Consider the following 14,422-nt stretch of genomic DNA (forward strand, 5'->3'; position numbering starts at 1 on the left):
TCCCTTTGCAGAGTGTCAGCCCAAAGGCAGTGCAGGATCTAAGACGTCTTTGGGGGGACATAAGAGGACGCACACCTGGTGCTGACCCTGCACAGCAGTGAATTTCATCCCCAGCTAGCAGAGTGGCGGGGCGCTGCCCCTTTAACAGGAGAAGGGAGGGTTTGCAGAAGAGGAGGAAGGAATCTGAAGTCAGTGCTGTGTCAGGAGCAGCAGGGAGCCCTGGAGTGGGCAGCGAGGGAAGGTTAATGGGAGGCAGAGTGAAGTGGGGGAGCAGAGCAGGGCCAGAAGTGAATGGAAGTGGGGGAGGGGAAGGATGAGCGTGCCCCCAGTTATTTCTCACTGCGCTGCAGGGACACGGAGGGTTTGCATTCCTGTTGCACTGGTCTGAGTTAAAAATCAAAGCAGCGTTTGCTACTGCCCAGGTCACTGGAAATCCTCCTTAGCTACCCCCAGCGCTGAATGATTTCTAGACCCAGTGGCTGCGATGGGTTAGCTCTGGCGGGGTACATGAGCTGGGGGGAGGCGACAATGCTAGTGGAACAGAGGGCTTTACCTGCAGGGGTGGGAACTGGGCATCCCAGCCACAAGTCTCTGCAGAGAGGCCTCCATCTTCTCCTGGCTGAGACAGAAAGGCACCCAAGATTTTATAGCATAGGTAGCGGCTTGATGAATGGCCAGGAAGTTTTCATGGGATACCTGGATTACGTTTCTGGCTGTGCCGTGCTCCTGGGTAATGGGCTCTTTCCTAGCTTGGCTCCAGGACAAGAATGTAGGCCCTTCTTTTGATTTTCAGTGGTGGAGGAGTTAATGTGCGTCCCTAGAAGGGTGCACGAGTGAGCCCAGGGCGTGCAGCCTGAGGGGATGTTCCTCACAAACACCCACTGCCTCTGCTCTGTCTTCGCAGGTCCTGAGGTATTTTGACTACGTTTTCACGGGTGTCTTCACCTTTGAGATGATTATAAAGGTAAGAGAATCACTCGGAGGAGCTCCCAAAGGCTTGTGTAGGTGTGCTGAAGAGGGGAGCGGGAGGACGGGCGTGCATTGCTTTCCCAACAGGGTCCCCTTAAATTACAGCTGTTTCCTTAGTGCTGCCACCTACTGGCTAGCAGAGAGGCTGTCAGGGCTGTCCCGCGGGCTGCTGCTCTACCTGTGCAAAATTCTGCCCAACATATTTGGTCAGAAGAAAGTAAATGAGGGTAGCTGTCACTTTAATCCCTGGAGCCGCCCAGATCCGTTCCTATGCCTCGCCCTGTCACTGCCTGGCGTGCGGAACTGCCGGCTGTGCTGTGCTGTTGGAGGTGAGGGGACTCCAGGCAGCGGAGCTTAGCCCTGAACCGTCTCTCCCTTAGCGCCGAGTGAGCCTGGCACGGTCAGGCAGAGTGGGGAGGAGAAGGGGAGCTGTTGGCACAGTCTCAATTTACAGTGACTTCCTCGTTGTGAGTAGAAATTGTCTGAGCATTACTGCGAACAGAATGCGAAATCACAGCTTGGGGTTAGTTCTGTCTTAAATTTGAAAAAAAAACCCTTTGTGGAACCTCCTCCACATCCTGACCCGATTGCATCCCAACAAGACAGAGGCAGTGAGACGCAGTGGGTAGAGCACTGGACTGGGGTACAGGAGTCTTGGGTTCTATTCGTAGCTAGGCCACTAGCCTGCTCGGTGATGTTAGGCAAGTCACCTCCCTCCGTCTGCCTCAGTTTCCCCATCTGTAAAATGGGGATAATGTTCCTGACCTCCTTTGTGAAGCGCTTTGAGACCTACTGATGAAATGTGCTATATAGGCACTGCTTGTTGTTGTGTTGTTATTACTGGCCACCTCTTGAATTCCATAGGGCTGAGTCTGTGTGGTGCTCCTCTAAGGACTTAGGGCCAGGATTTCTACACTTGGGTGCCTAGAGTTAGGCCCCTTAATCCGAAGGTGACCAGATGTCCCAATTTTATAGGGACAGTCCTGATATTCGGGGCTTTTTCTTATATAGGCGCTTATTACCCCCCACCCCCATCCTGGTTTTTCACACTTGCTACCTGGTCAACCTACTTAATCCATATTTAGGCAACTGAATAAGCCTGATGTTCAGAGGTGCTGAGCTCCCATTGACATCAGTGGGAGTTGAGTGTTCTGCACTTCTGATGACCAGGCCGCTTATGTAGGTACAAGATGGCCCAGGAGCAGGTGTCCCTGGTGCAGCCCCCTGCAGCTTCAGCTCAGCAGAGTCCAAGGGCTGGTCAACCATGATGCTCCCTGAAGTCAATGGGACCAGTGGGGTGCTCAGCAACCCTGCAAATCCGGCCACTTGTGGGGCGGTTTTTACTTGATGGTGCTAAGTGAAGTATTTACTGCCTGTGTTTTCATCCCTTCCCTGCAGATGATAGACCAGGGCTTGATCCTGCAGGATGGCTCTTACTTCCGAGATCTCTGGAATATCCTGGATTTCATCGTGGTAGTCGGGGCACTGGTGGCTTTCGCCTTGGCGTAAGTGGCTGTCTCCCATTTTACGCTGCCTTCCCAGGGAGGTGTGTCGAGTCGCTCTTGGCGGGGCGAGCTTAGAATGGCAGCAAGAGCCAGCTGCGTTTTTCTTGTGAATCCATTCCTCCTTCGGTCTCCTTCACTTTCTGAATACCTCCCATTCCCTTGGCAATCCACAGTCACACTGCAGAGACAGAATCTTACGAGCCTGGCCCGACCGCCCAGCAACGCAGCTGCTGGCTTCTCCCTGTCAGCGTTGGTGGGGACGTCAGCCAGGGACATCAGCCTCGGATGTGGAAGAAAGGAGGAGGCAGAGGGGGGAAGAAGGAAGGAGAGCAGGGCTCGCAGAGATGGAGTTAGGCATCTGCTAATTATACCTAAGGTGGACAGAGGTGACACAAGTACGGTGTGAGGCAGAGCTGGTACTGGCAAACAAACACTTAGTCCCATGCAGTGATAACATCTGCTGGCCAGTTCCCATCACACTCCTCCTGGTGGAGGGGAGGGCATTTCCCTCAGGATATGCTACAGGTTTGTGCTCCTCATTAAAGATAGCAGCACAACTGGCTGTTTTAGCCCCTTTGTCCTCTGTACCACCAGCTGCATTATCAGGGACATGCTGGGAGCAGTGCATTAGCCAGCAGGGACAGGCCGGTTCCAAGGGGCAGGAAGTTCTGCAGGTCCTTAGCTTCGCCTCGATCGGCATTCTCCGTTTTCAGGTGCAGGCTTGTGGCATGCAGTTTCTCAGTCTCACAGGGGTATGGCGTGAGGACTGGCTTGCCATTTAAAAGCCATTCGGAGCAGGAGAGATGCTTTGCACTTAGCACACAGTGTGGGTGGGGGAAGAACCGGACATGCTGACCTTCCTGAACACACAGAAGCCAAGTGGTTGCAACCTAGACTGTTACCAAGGCGATGACACTACAATACCAGGATGGCACTGCCCTGCTTATTCTGTGCGTTGGGACGGGGACAGAGAACAGGAGCATACCTGCTCCTCAGGCTGACCTCATCAGGGCCTCGCCCCAGTCAATGAGGATCTGGCTTTTTTCCTTCTGTTTCCAAGGGAGATATTTGGGGGTTGGAATTAATTTCTACCGATTTGCCCAGCCCCCTCTCTCCCATTGAGTGAGGACATGCGGTGTCATCTCAGTGAGGGGCTGGGCTGTACTTCCATGGGAAGGATGGGGGTGGGTATCTAGGGGCTCTGAGCCCATGGTGATGGGCACAGTAGAAGAAGAATTTCAGAGAAGGACGTCTCGAGGGCCAACGATCCTGCTGAGCAGTGTCTGCTCAGTGCTCAGGTACCTCCTGAGAAGGGAAGGAGCGGAGAGCAGGGTCCTGTGTGCCAGCATGCTGTGAGTTTGTCATGTTGTTGTTCTTTCTTTGTGCCTTTGAAACGTGCGCTCGTGGCTTTAGTGCTGGTGGAAGGGGAGGGACTGACAGTCGTGGAGAGCGAAACCCTCTGTTTGTCCACAGCTCAGGTACTGTGCAGGGGGCCTCAGGGATCCTGAGGCCTGAGGTCACTTGATGGATTATGGGCCATAATCCATCACTCCCCTTTCTGCGTGTCACTTTTCCCGCTCCCTCGGCACATACACCTGCTCATTCTCGCTCCCTCTCTCTCACTGGCTCATGCACTTGCTCTTGCTCTCTCTCTCACACTCTCTGGTCCTTTCAGTCATGGCTCTCTCTTTGCCAAGAGCCCTGGAGAATTCAGCTGGCTCTGCATCTGACCAGGTTAGCTCATGCACCTGTGGACCCAACCAGAAAGTGAAGCGGGGGAATGAGGTCAGCCCTCTGGGACCTCCCTGGTGCCATATCTTGGGGATTGAGCCAGGCTGCCAGGTGACTGAGCAGGTGCTCTGCTAGGTGGGGATATGACTCTGACTCCTTGTATAGTCTTCAGGTGATTTAGAGTCAGCCATACCACAGGAGCTGTATAGTGGCTCTATCAGGTGGGTAGAAAATACAGGTCTTCCTGCCTCCTGTCCAGGTTCTCTCTCTTGTGGAGATTGAACTCATACTCATTTGAGCTACTATTCTGGCTGTGGCTCCGCACAGGATAGCTGCTTGTACTGGGGATACCAGCAATTAAGGACAGGCTACGCAGCTCGAGGGATAGGTAGTAGGGTAATGGAGCCTTCCATGTCTTGGTTGCCATTCAGATCCAGGCTAATAGTTACTGAAAGTTCTTACCATCTGCTGGCTGTTGGTGGCTTCTCAGGCCATTTCCCAATGGACAAGTGTCTGCATCATGAAAACCACCGCCACAATTAGCACTAACCGACCCCCGGGTTTTCAGCCTCAACAGAAAGATAAAGATTGATTGAATGGCACGTGGTGACTATGCTGCTCTCACCCACATTGGTGGTCCTTCTTGGTCAGTTTGGGGCCCATCAGCAGGGCAATGTGGGGGAGCTTGCATTGTCACCACGTGGGCTGTGCCTGTTCTGTGGCTAAACAGAACTTCAGTCTGCAGAGCTGTCAGCCTGACACTGTCACCAGCACATTCTCTCCCTCCCACCAACCCAGACATTGCCCAGGTTCTGTCCCCAGTGTTTTGCAGACCCACCTGGCTTCCTCAGTGACTGGCAACTGGCTCCTTTACAACTATGGCCATCTCTAAGAAGGGGAATCTATCTTTTGGCATTGGGGAGCAGCTGAATTCTCAATGGAAAGCATTCTATCCATTGGTTTAGACACTCAAAATTCCAACACAGAGAAGGCCCACATGCCTTCATGTATGTTTGCAACAAACATATATGTTGCCCTACGTAGTAGTGCTAGATATATAGATCAGTAGCTGCTTACACCATGTACAAGAGCACTTTATAATGTAAACCTGCAAATTTTTCCTGGGGCAGTTGTCTCCTGTTTTTGAAGAATGATCTGATGCTCATAACCTTGGGTAGGGAAAGAAGAGAAGAATTGCCTCAGCATAATGACGGCTGCTCCTTTGTGATTTCCAATCGGCTTTTACATTATAAAGCATTTATAAGAACACCTGTCTCTCCTTTGGATTGCCTGTCCCCTCCTCAGCCTGGTGGGTGGAGCTTTTTCTCTGGCACTGGGCACTGCCAGGCATTGGCACCTTCTGCTGCCATCCTCTGTTCCTGTGGAGATGCAGAATGTTCACCAACTATAAATGTCCATAGCTGCCTGCCTTGCTCCATTGTGGTTTCAAGGGGAAGTGCCTTCCAGGTTGCTCTTGAATTCACTTTTCTTTTCCCTGGATGATCTTCTTTGTGTGGAATTTGGTTTTCACACAGGGGCCATGCACCCCTCTCCCTCGTCCACCTTTGCTTTTTGTGGGAGCAAAACAAAGGCACACAGCCTTGGACTTTCTGGGTATTTGCACATCTAGCTGGGTTACTGCCATGCTATTTGTGAAGGAGGGGCTGTCTTACGGCCTTGCTGTATATTTGTGGCGACCCATAACACTAAGTCTGCGGGTGATGTCAGTCTGTTATCTTTGTTATCAGTCGCAATGTGGTAGAGTCCTGAAATCGGGAGACTTGAGCTTAGTGAGTGAGAGATGGAACACTGAATCCAGGTGGGCGGGAGGCGGGGAGAGGGGGTTGGCATGTATAGAATATCCTTACAAAGGTATGTCATCACCTTCAGCATTTCTCATGGGAAAAAACGCTAGAACACTCATGGAGTATTTGAATGTTCTGTAAATTTGTACAAGCTTTGACACCTTCTCTTCATTCAGGGAAGTTTGCCCTGGGATGCTCCCCTATGGTTGTGGAATCAGTAAAGTGTATCTGATGCAATCCAATGGGCACAAGGCCAGATGTCAGAAGAATGGCTTCTCTAGATACACAGCATTCAGTCTATTGTTTGATGGCGCACACTTGACACAAAATAGCCATGCAATCCTTGTGTAGTTCTTGTGAGGTTTCCAAAGAAATAGCCACAGCCCGGTTGTTATTAAAAACTAATCCAGACAAACCCAGATCTGTAAAGCCACAAATCCATAGATCACCTGCTACTTCACCATGTCACCTAAAACTCTGGTATGCCATCACAGAGAGCAGCCATCTCAATGCCTCTTACTCAAACTCTGCCTGGAGAGCTAATGTGTCTAACTAAATGTAGCCTACATAAACTTCCCAACATACCTGCAAAGGTCTCTGTTTAATAAATAATAATAATAATAAATTAATAATAACTAAATACACTGCTAGGTATTGTCTCCCCTCATGCTCTTAATAGGTATTATGTAAACTAGCAGCACTCATTTGTAGCTTTACATGTTCACCAAAGGTGGCGATAGCCATTTCTACAATATTATAAAAGATTGAGCCCCCATACTTCTTGAGAGTGGGGAGCTCGAACCATGGTCCTGTCAGTCCTCTCATTAATTTGGCCGTGAACAGCTGGGATAGAAGCAAGTCTTTCCATCCCTTGGTAGTAGCAGGTCTGAGTTCTCTTGGAGTTATGAGCAAACAGCACTATCCTAACACCCAGCATGGAAGAACTTTCAGTACTGTCTCTAGAAACAATGTCAGAATAACATTAATGGTGCAAGTTGTGTGTTTTTTTAGGTTGGATTAAAGCCCTAGTCAAAGCGAGGCCAAGTGTAAATAGTTACAGAGCAAATCTCCACATAGAACTGCTAATATATCTTAATCCTAACCTGCAGCACCTGTTGATATGCTCTTCATCTTCTCTCATACCTCACCTGCACCCTGATAATACTAATAATATAGAGCCCTATTTATGCAAACAAACCCAGTTTATACTAACCCCATGTTTAGACAAGTCAAAATAAAGGCTCTGTTTTTCCATCACTGGGAATATAATAGTTAACAGACCACATCTAACTTTATCTTTAAACTATTCCATTAGCTCAGGATTTTGGACAATGGCTGGGAACTGCTTCTAAATATCCAGGGCAGAGTGATTTTAAAAAGTGTGTTGCTTCATCAGACTTTCTCCTACTTCACAGTCGTGCTCAGACTGGCCTCAGCAGATATCTAGCAGGGACTTGGCTCAAATAAATATGGGGAGCCCTTGGATGAATCACCAAGGCACAGTCAATTTGCTCTTTGACAAGAACTGGAGACGCTACTCCAGGCTGTCACCTCTGGGTCAGAGTGCTGTAATACTTTGTGGCCTCACAGAAGAATGGTGCACAGACTCCTGCACTCCCAAAAAAACTCCCCAGAGGTTTCTGGAATTTTCATGTGCCCTCGGCAGGGCTAGCAGCGAGCAGCGCTCCCTCAGAGGAGTGGCACGCCAAGAGTGCTGAGTGTGCGTGGAAATTCCAGAAACCTCTGGGCAGTTTTTTTGGGCATGCGGGAGTCTGTGCAGCATTTTTCTATGAGGCCACAAAGTATTACAGCGCACTAACCCAGAGGTGACAGTCTGGAGTAGCGTCTCCAGTTCTTGTCAGCTTGCAGGATAAAACAGAGCCTACCTGCCCCATCTGCTGTGGCATCAGAGGGTAGACACCAAAGCAAGCTGTGGACAGGTTTCTATCAGTATTCCAGGCCTACCAGGAGGCCTCACTCATACGGGAAGAAACTCCCATCATCTGCTGCTAATCAACAAATTTATCAATGAAAGTTTATTTACTAACATGAAGCAGCATTTTAAAGCCAAATTGTGGGTCTCCCAGTCCGATTTGTTTTGATGGTTGGGGATGAGCCATAGTCCTGAGAAGTCTCCTCATGAAACTCACTGCATGAAACTCTGCCTGTGCAACCATTTGCTAATGTCAGAGTGAGCCTCCTTCCCAAGCCAGGGCAGGAGAGGAGCAGTAAGGCATAAACCATTGGAAATTCCCATAGAAAGGATGGTTAAGGCACAAGACTGTGACTTGAGACCTGGGTTCAGTTCCTGGCTCTGCCACAGACTTTCTGTGTGACGTGGGGCAAATCACTTTTTCTGTGCCTCAGTTCCCCATCTGTGAAATAGGGAGACTGATACTTAACCAACACCCCCGTGAGGGAGGGATGTGAAGAGCTTCGTTACTATGGTGATTGAGGGTGGTGGTAAGTCTCATAGAAAAGCTGATTCATAATAGACCATGTGTGTAGGTGATGGGTCAGGGTCACAAGGCCCTGAAAACCACTGTTACAGAGATAAAACCTGTAATTAGAAACTAACAAAACCTTCAGTGCCTACAGAGTTCAGGTGAACCTAAAGGACACCTGTCTGAATCTAAATCCAAGCCAGAGCTAGTGCTCAGAGACAGAGCTCCCAGCATATGCTTCCTGGTAGTAGTGCCAATGTAGAGGAAACGCAGAGGTGGGAATCTTCATACAAACTGCCGTTTGGTTAACCTGGATTTCACCTAATTTTATTCCACTGCAAATCTAATGGTCAGTCGGCTAAACGGTCTCCAGCAAATCCTGGTCCATTTAAAGCAGAGGTGGGCAAACTACGGATGTGGCCCGCTGGACCCTCCTGCCCGGCCCCTGAGCTCCTGGCCCGGGAGGCTGCCCCCGACCCCTCCCTTCTCTTCCCCCTCCCCCACAGCCTCAGCTCACTGTGCCGGCGGCACAATGCTCTGGGCGGCGGGGCTGCGAGCTCCTGGGGCAGCGCAGCTGCAGAGCCCGGCCTGACCCGGTGCTCTGTGCTGTGCGGTGCGTGGCTGGCTCCAGCCGGGCGGCACGGCTGCCAGCCACTGGTGCTCCAGGCAGTGCGGTAAGGGGGCAGGGAGCAGGGGGGGTTGGATAGAGGGCAGAGGAGTTTGGGGTGGTGGTCAGGGTGGATAGGGGTTGGGGCGGTCAGAGGGCGGGGAACAGAGGGGTTGAATGGGGGCAGGGGTCCCGGGGGGCAGTCGGGAAGGAGAGAGGGGGTTGGATGGGGCAGCGGGGGGCAGTCAGGGGCAGGGGATCTGGGGGCGGTCAGGTGACAGGGAGCAGGGGGAGTGGTGGATGGGGCAGGAGTTCCGGGGGCAGTCAGGGGACAGAGAGAAGGGGTGGTTGGATAGGGCAGGGATCCCGGGGAAACAGTCAGGAATGAGAGGAGGGGTTAGATGGGGCGGTAGCGAACAGTCAGGGGCAGGGAGGAGTCCGGGGCCGGTGAGGGGAAGTGGAGTGTGGCGGGGTGGATGGGGCAGGAGTCCCAGAGGAGCCATCAGAGGACAGGGAACGGGGGGTGGATGGGGCAGGGGTCCCGGGGGGGCTGTCAGGGGACAAGAAGCAGGGAACAGGGTGGATAGGGGGCCACACAGCCTCCCCTAACTGGCCCTCCTTACAATTTTGGAAACTCAATGTGGCCCTGAGGCCAAAAAGTTTGTCTGCCCCTGGTTTAGAGATAACACGATAACCAGCTACATTCTCAGCAACATTCTGCTCATATCAAAGACCAATTTTCTAACCAACAGGGGAGAAGCCTGGCACAACAGCAGTTCCAGAGAGACCACAGCTCCAGTGAATCCCCACAGTCAAACCTTTAGCTTAGTTATTTTATATATATAGTCTCCAAAGTATATAATGCTCCATATACATGTCCTTCAGGGACCAGACTGGGATGACTACCACATTCATTTCATGTTCTGTCTATTTTGTTCAGATAGGACACGGGTAGGGCTTGTGCCCATTGTGTCATCCAGAATACCACGCTCCTCTGGCTTCTCTTGTAATAGTGACCACACCTCAGCTACAAATCAACTTCCTCTTCTCATCCAAATTTAGAGTATGTTCATCAGGATTAAGAGAGGGGGGTAGCTCCAGGTTAGTCCTTCCTGATTTCCCATGGAGAAGAGGTTAATGTCTGGAATTGTGGTTCCTGGTAAAGGAAATCTTCTTAATGGTACCGTGGATATACAGATTGCTTTTTAAATTCAGGTTGGGTTGAGTTTGGGTGAGGGGGTGGGGGAGAGGGGGCGGCAAGCAAAACATGTCCTTGTAGTGCTGAAATGTGTAGAATATCAGAATGCCAAGGCTGTGAGACGGGCTTGTGATTCCACTCTAATGCAGATCTCATTCCCTGTCATCCTTGGCTCTCTTTCTCTCTTGGATTTTCTTATCTTCTCTGTTTTCTCCCCACCTATTGTTCGTTTTTGTTTTGCTGCTGCCTGACTGGATCACCCACAGGAATACATTGGGGTAATTATACTGTTTGATTCTCTTTGGGGTTACAAGCCAGGGAAAATGGACTTCTGGGGAAGCTGGTTTGTCTGTCTGTGTAACTGAAGTTTTCTTATCCCATATGACTTCCTGCCTACATTTGTCCTTTCCACCTTGCAAAGTCATCAGCACTTCACGCTAAGGAAGTAAAGACGGAAAGACGTGGAGTGGGGTGGGGAAATCAAAATTGTGTGGGTGCACACATCAGAACATTGTAAAGGATGCAAGTTCTGTGCCCCGTACTCAATCTTTCCAGCTGTGACTATCAGGGCTCAATGAACTGGGCCTCAGATGGAACATCACCAGGTGTATATGGGAGATCCTCACAAGGAGAGAGAGAGGGGTTTGTATTCCAAGATAGATAGAAGAACACACAGAACTGTGTGTGTGTGTGTGTTGGAAATAAACACACAGTGGAGATCGATGAAGAGTACCATGTCCGTGGTACATTAGGAAGCCATGGTTATATGCCCTATCCTTCTTTTTTCATAAAGCAGTAGCAGATGCTACCCCAATCAGAGGGATCAGTTGGCCGAGCTTTCAGAACCTTGCATTCTGCTGTTTGGACTGTTCCATGTTCAAGTGGTAGAAGGCGGAGTGAATTATCACCTTCAACTGGGTGGCATAGACCAGCATAGCTCCAGAATCAGGTCCTGTATGTTTAATTTTGGACCCCAGAATGAAAAGAAACCTGAAGATCGTTTCCAAAAACATTTGAGTTCCTTTCCTTTGGGAAAAGTGGTTGATAACATTGTTCCCAGGGGCCACTAGTCAAAATGCTTGTGAGCCAGCCTGTAACTTTCCTAGAAGTATTGTCTGGGAACCGTGTGGTAATAGAGTGTCTTGTGGAAGAGACTCCCATGTTCTCACTGAAGAAATAGCACTGTTCAGTCATCGGTGTTCATGTTAGAGCAGTGTAACACATAATGGTTTTAGTTCCGCTGGCCGTTTTAAAGGGCCACTGTCTGTATGTGCACCCCTTGTGTTTTAGACACACGAGACAATGCTGCATGAAATTAAGCTGAAATTGCTGAGTCTTACCAATGCCCAGGTTAAAACTATGGAGAGTTCTACATGCTTTTCACCAGGCATTGTAAATCCCTCTCCGGCAGCCCCTTTCCTTGGTCTCAGCAGGGACAGAGGGAGAAGATCCCTGACATCCCTTAATTCTCCCGCATCTCAGGCAAGGATCACAAGCCCCAACAGACCTGGGCTTTCCACCTACACTTTGCCATCTTCTGTGGAAATCTTGTGGCTAGCTAGCTCTTCTTCTCCCACTGACTTTTCAGGGATGGCTATATGACCTGTCCCCCTCCCCATTCTGCTTCAGAGAAAGGAACAAGTCAAACACTTTTCCTTTCTCACTCCTTGCAAATCCTTAGCAGGTAAATTCAGGAAATAGGTGCTTTGCCCTATCCTTTTCCATCCTGCAGCAATAGGAATGAGAAATGATCCTCCAGTCCCACTTTATGCTGCTTCACACTGCCCTTTACCTTGGTCTGGGGCTGAGACCTCCAGGGTGCACTCGGCTATTGGCGTTTCAGTCCCAGAATAAAGAAAAGGGTGGTGCACAGCAATAGGGTCTGAGCACCATTTTCTGGTCCCACTGTGAAATGCTTGTCTTACTGAGCATTTGGCAAGAGCTGGCTTGTCTTGCCATTGCTCCACCTTCCTGAAGAAGGAGGATCAGGGTAGGATCTGACCGTTGCCCCTGAAAAGCTCCCAAGGGCCACCAAGGTTTCTGCACTCCTCCCCCCAGCAGATACCAAAAGGTCAGGAGGAAGCCTGTTTGGAGATGGTGATCCAGGACCTGCCAAGCCAAAAGAAACCTGAGACAAGGCAAAATCTTCCTGATTTCACATTTTGGGCCTAACCCTAAACTCCCCAAGCTTTGTTGAAACCCCTCACGAGCTCTTGGTTTCATGAGAAAAAGCTCACACAGTCCGAGTGTAATATGTCAGCCACTGACAGCTAGATGTTCCCCCCCAATCCCTTTCACAGCCTATTCCTCATGAGGAGAACATCTCACCGGGGGACCCTCACGCTGCTGGGTTGAGAAAATGGGCTGCAAGTTTGCCTTCCAAATAAAAAATTGTCTGTCTCCCAAAAGCTTTATAAAAAATCGGAGGTGAAAATTGCACAAGCAGCACCACAGGCCAGGAGAGTCTGATAAATACTTCCGGGAGTGGCCTCAATGTGTTGAAACATCTCCCACAGAGTAACAGTGGTGCCAGAGCATGAAGTGGGTTAATCCCAATGTTTGTGCAGTTGCGTTAAATGGGGTATTTGTGGTGGTGTACTGTTATTGAAGAGTATTAATTAGTGGTTTTCTTTGCATCTGTTTATGGTTGGGTCTGTTATTGTGCTTTCTATTGTATTAACCCTTACAAAAGGAGCCGCGCAATTAGAAGTACCCTCTGTCATAAGTCTCCTTCTAGAGGTTTTCAAGTACAGCAGATGGATGCACAATGTACTGAAAGCCTTGTATATTTTACCAACACAAAATAAGATTCTGATTGTTCTCAGATCACAATAGTGGTAGCTACCTGCCTTGGTTTTGGGGTTTGGGGTTTTGTTTTTTTTTTTAAATCACAGTTTAAATCAGGGTTTTAACAGCATTTCCCTTCACAAAAATCTGTTTTTTCCTTATAACCATAGTAATAAGTTATGCTATAGATTACCTGTCAGACTGATTAGGGAAAGCATTCCTCAGCCCAGCAAGCCACAGCTAATAGTAGGCTAGTTAATGGGAGTGTGCCCAGGTTTTTCAGCCATGAAACAACTGAGGACATGGCCTAAGCTTTTCTAGGATTTTCTTGTGAGACAGAGAAGGCTGATACTAGAGATGAGAGCAATAGAAAAATCTATGCTAGATACCAGTAGATAGAGCACTTTGCCAACAAAGGAAATTTGCATTCTTCTATTTTGTACATTATTGTTGTTATAGAGATGTAATTTTCTTACAGCAGAAGCAATTTTTTTAAAATTGCAACATTGGTGGCATTTTGTTCTTCACGTTTGCAAATAGCACAGAGCGGAGAAAGCGTTTGCATTAGGAAAACAAACTCAGACCTGCCAGGCAGCATGAGTTTATGACACCACAGGAATACTGCGTGGCGTGGTGCCTTTGAAACAGATGGCCCAGCACAGCGAAAGTGTTGGATCACCTGCTTTAACCTTGTTACCTCAGTCTTTCTCACAATAACAAGATTTGCTACTGAAGTTGATCCTCATTGAAGAGGGAATGCACTAAAGCTGATGTTGAGCTTAGTGGTCTGCTTGCCTTCCTCTGATCCAGAGAGTCCTAATTTTTCATTAGCAAACACTTTCAGTATGTGTTTTGAACACTCATTGCTTCTGGAGTCAGGTACAGCCCCACAGATGCTAATAGATTGACACCTGCTCTCACCTAGGCTGCCTGTGGCCCTAGATTTCTCATGTGTCCCTGTTTTGGGAAGTAGTGAAAGCTGTTAAATATCTCCAGTGAGTTCCTCCCAAACTCTGGAAGTTTATTACCTCTCTTTGTTTTGTTTTTGGGTGTGTGTGCCTCCTTCCAACTCTGTAGGACCAACAAAGGCCGGGATATCAAAACCATTAAGTCTCTGCGTGTGCTTCGGGTCTTGAGGCCTCTGAAGACCATCAAGCGATTGCCCAAACTCAAGGTAATGCTTAAAATTCTCTGTCCTCGGTTCTGTTTATCGCCAGGTTCAGACAGAATCTTGGTGAGGTAATAATCAGAGAGTGTCCCCCAATGTAGAAGAGAGATCCTTCCTCTTTCCTCTCTCATTGTATTTGAATTCCAGCCGACAGAATGAGGACCAATTCCCGGTTAGAAATAGATAGAGTAGTGCTTGCACTTTATAT

At 49.2% G+C, this 14,422-nt stretch overlaps 1 protein-coding gene across 2 annotated transcripts in view; it reads left to right on the forward strand.

Annotated features, from left to right (window-relative positions):
• CACNA1E (calcium voltage-gated channel subunit alpha1 E) overlaps positions 1 to 14,422 on the forward strand; it is a 257,484-nt gene that overhangs the window by 195,161 nt on the left and 47,901 nt on the right. For both annotated transcript variants that reach the window (XM_084636282.1, XM_084636281.1), the window contains 3 exons: positions 905 to 964; positions 2,368 to 2,474; positions 14,124 to 14,220. In XM_084636282.1, the coding sequence (XP_084492408.1) occupies positions 905 to 964; positions 2,368 to 2,474; positions 14,124 to 14,220 (264 nt within the window). The remainder of the gene's footprint in view (positions 1 to 904; positions 965 to 2,367; positions 2,475 to 14,123; positions 14,221 to 14,422) is intronic.

This window comes from Lepidochelys olivacea (assembly GCF_965140295.1).
Source record: "Lepidochelys olivacea isolate rLepOli2 genome assembly, chromosome: 8".
NCBI classification, from domain to species: Eukaryota; Metazoa; Chordata; order Testudines; family Cheloniidae; genus Lepidochelys; species Lepidochelys olivacea.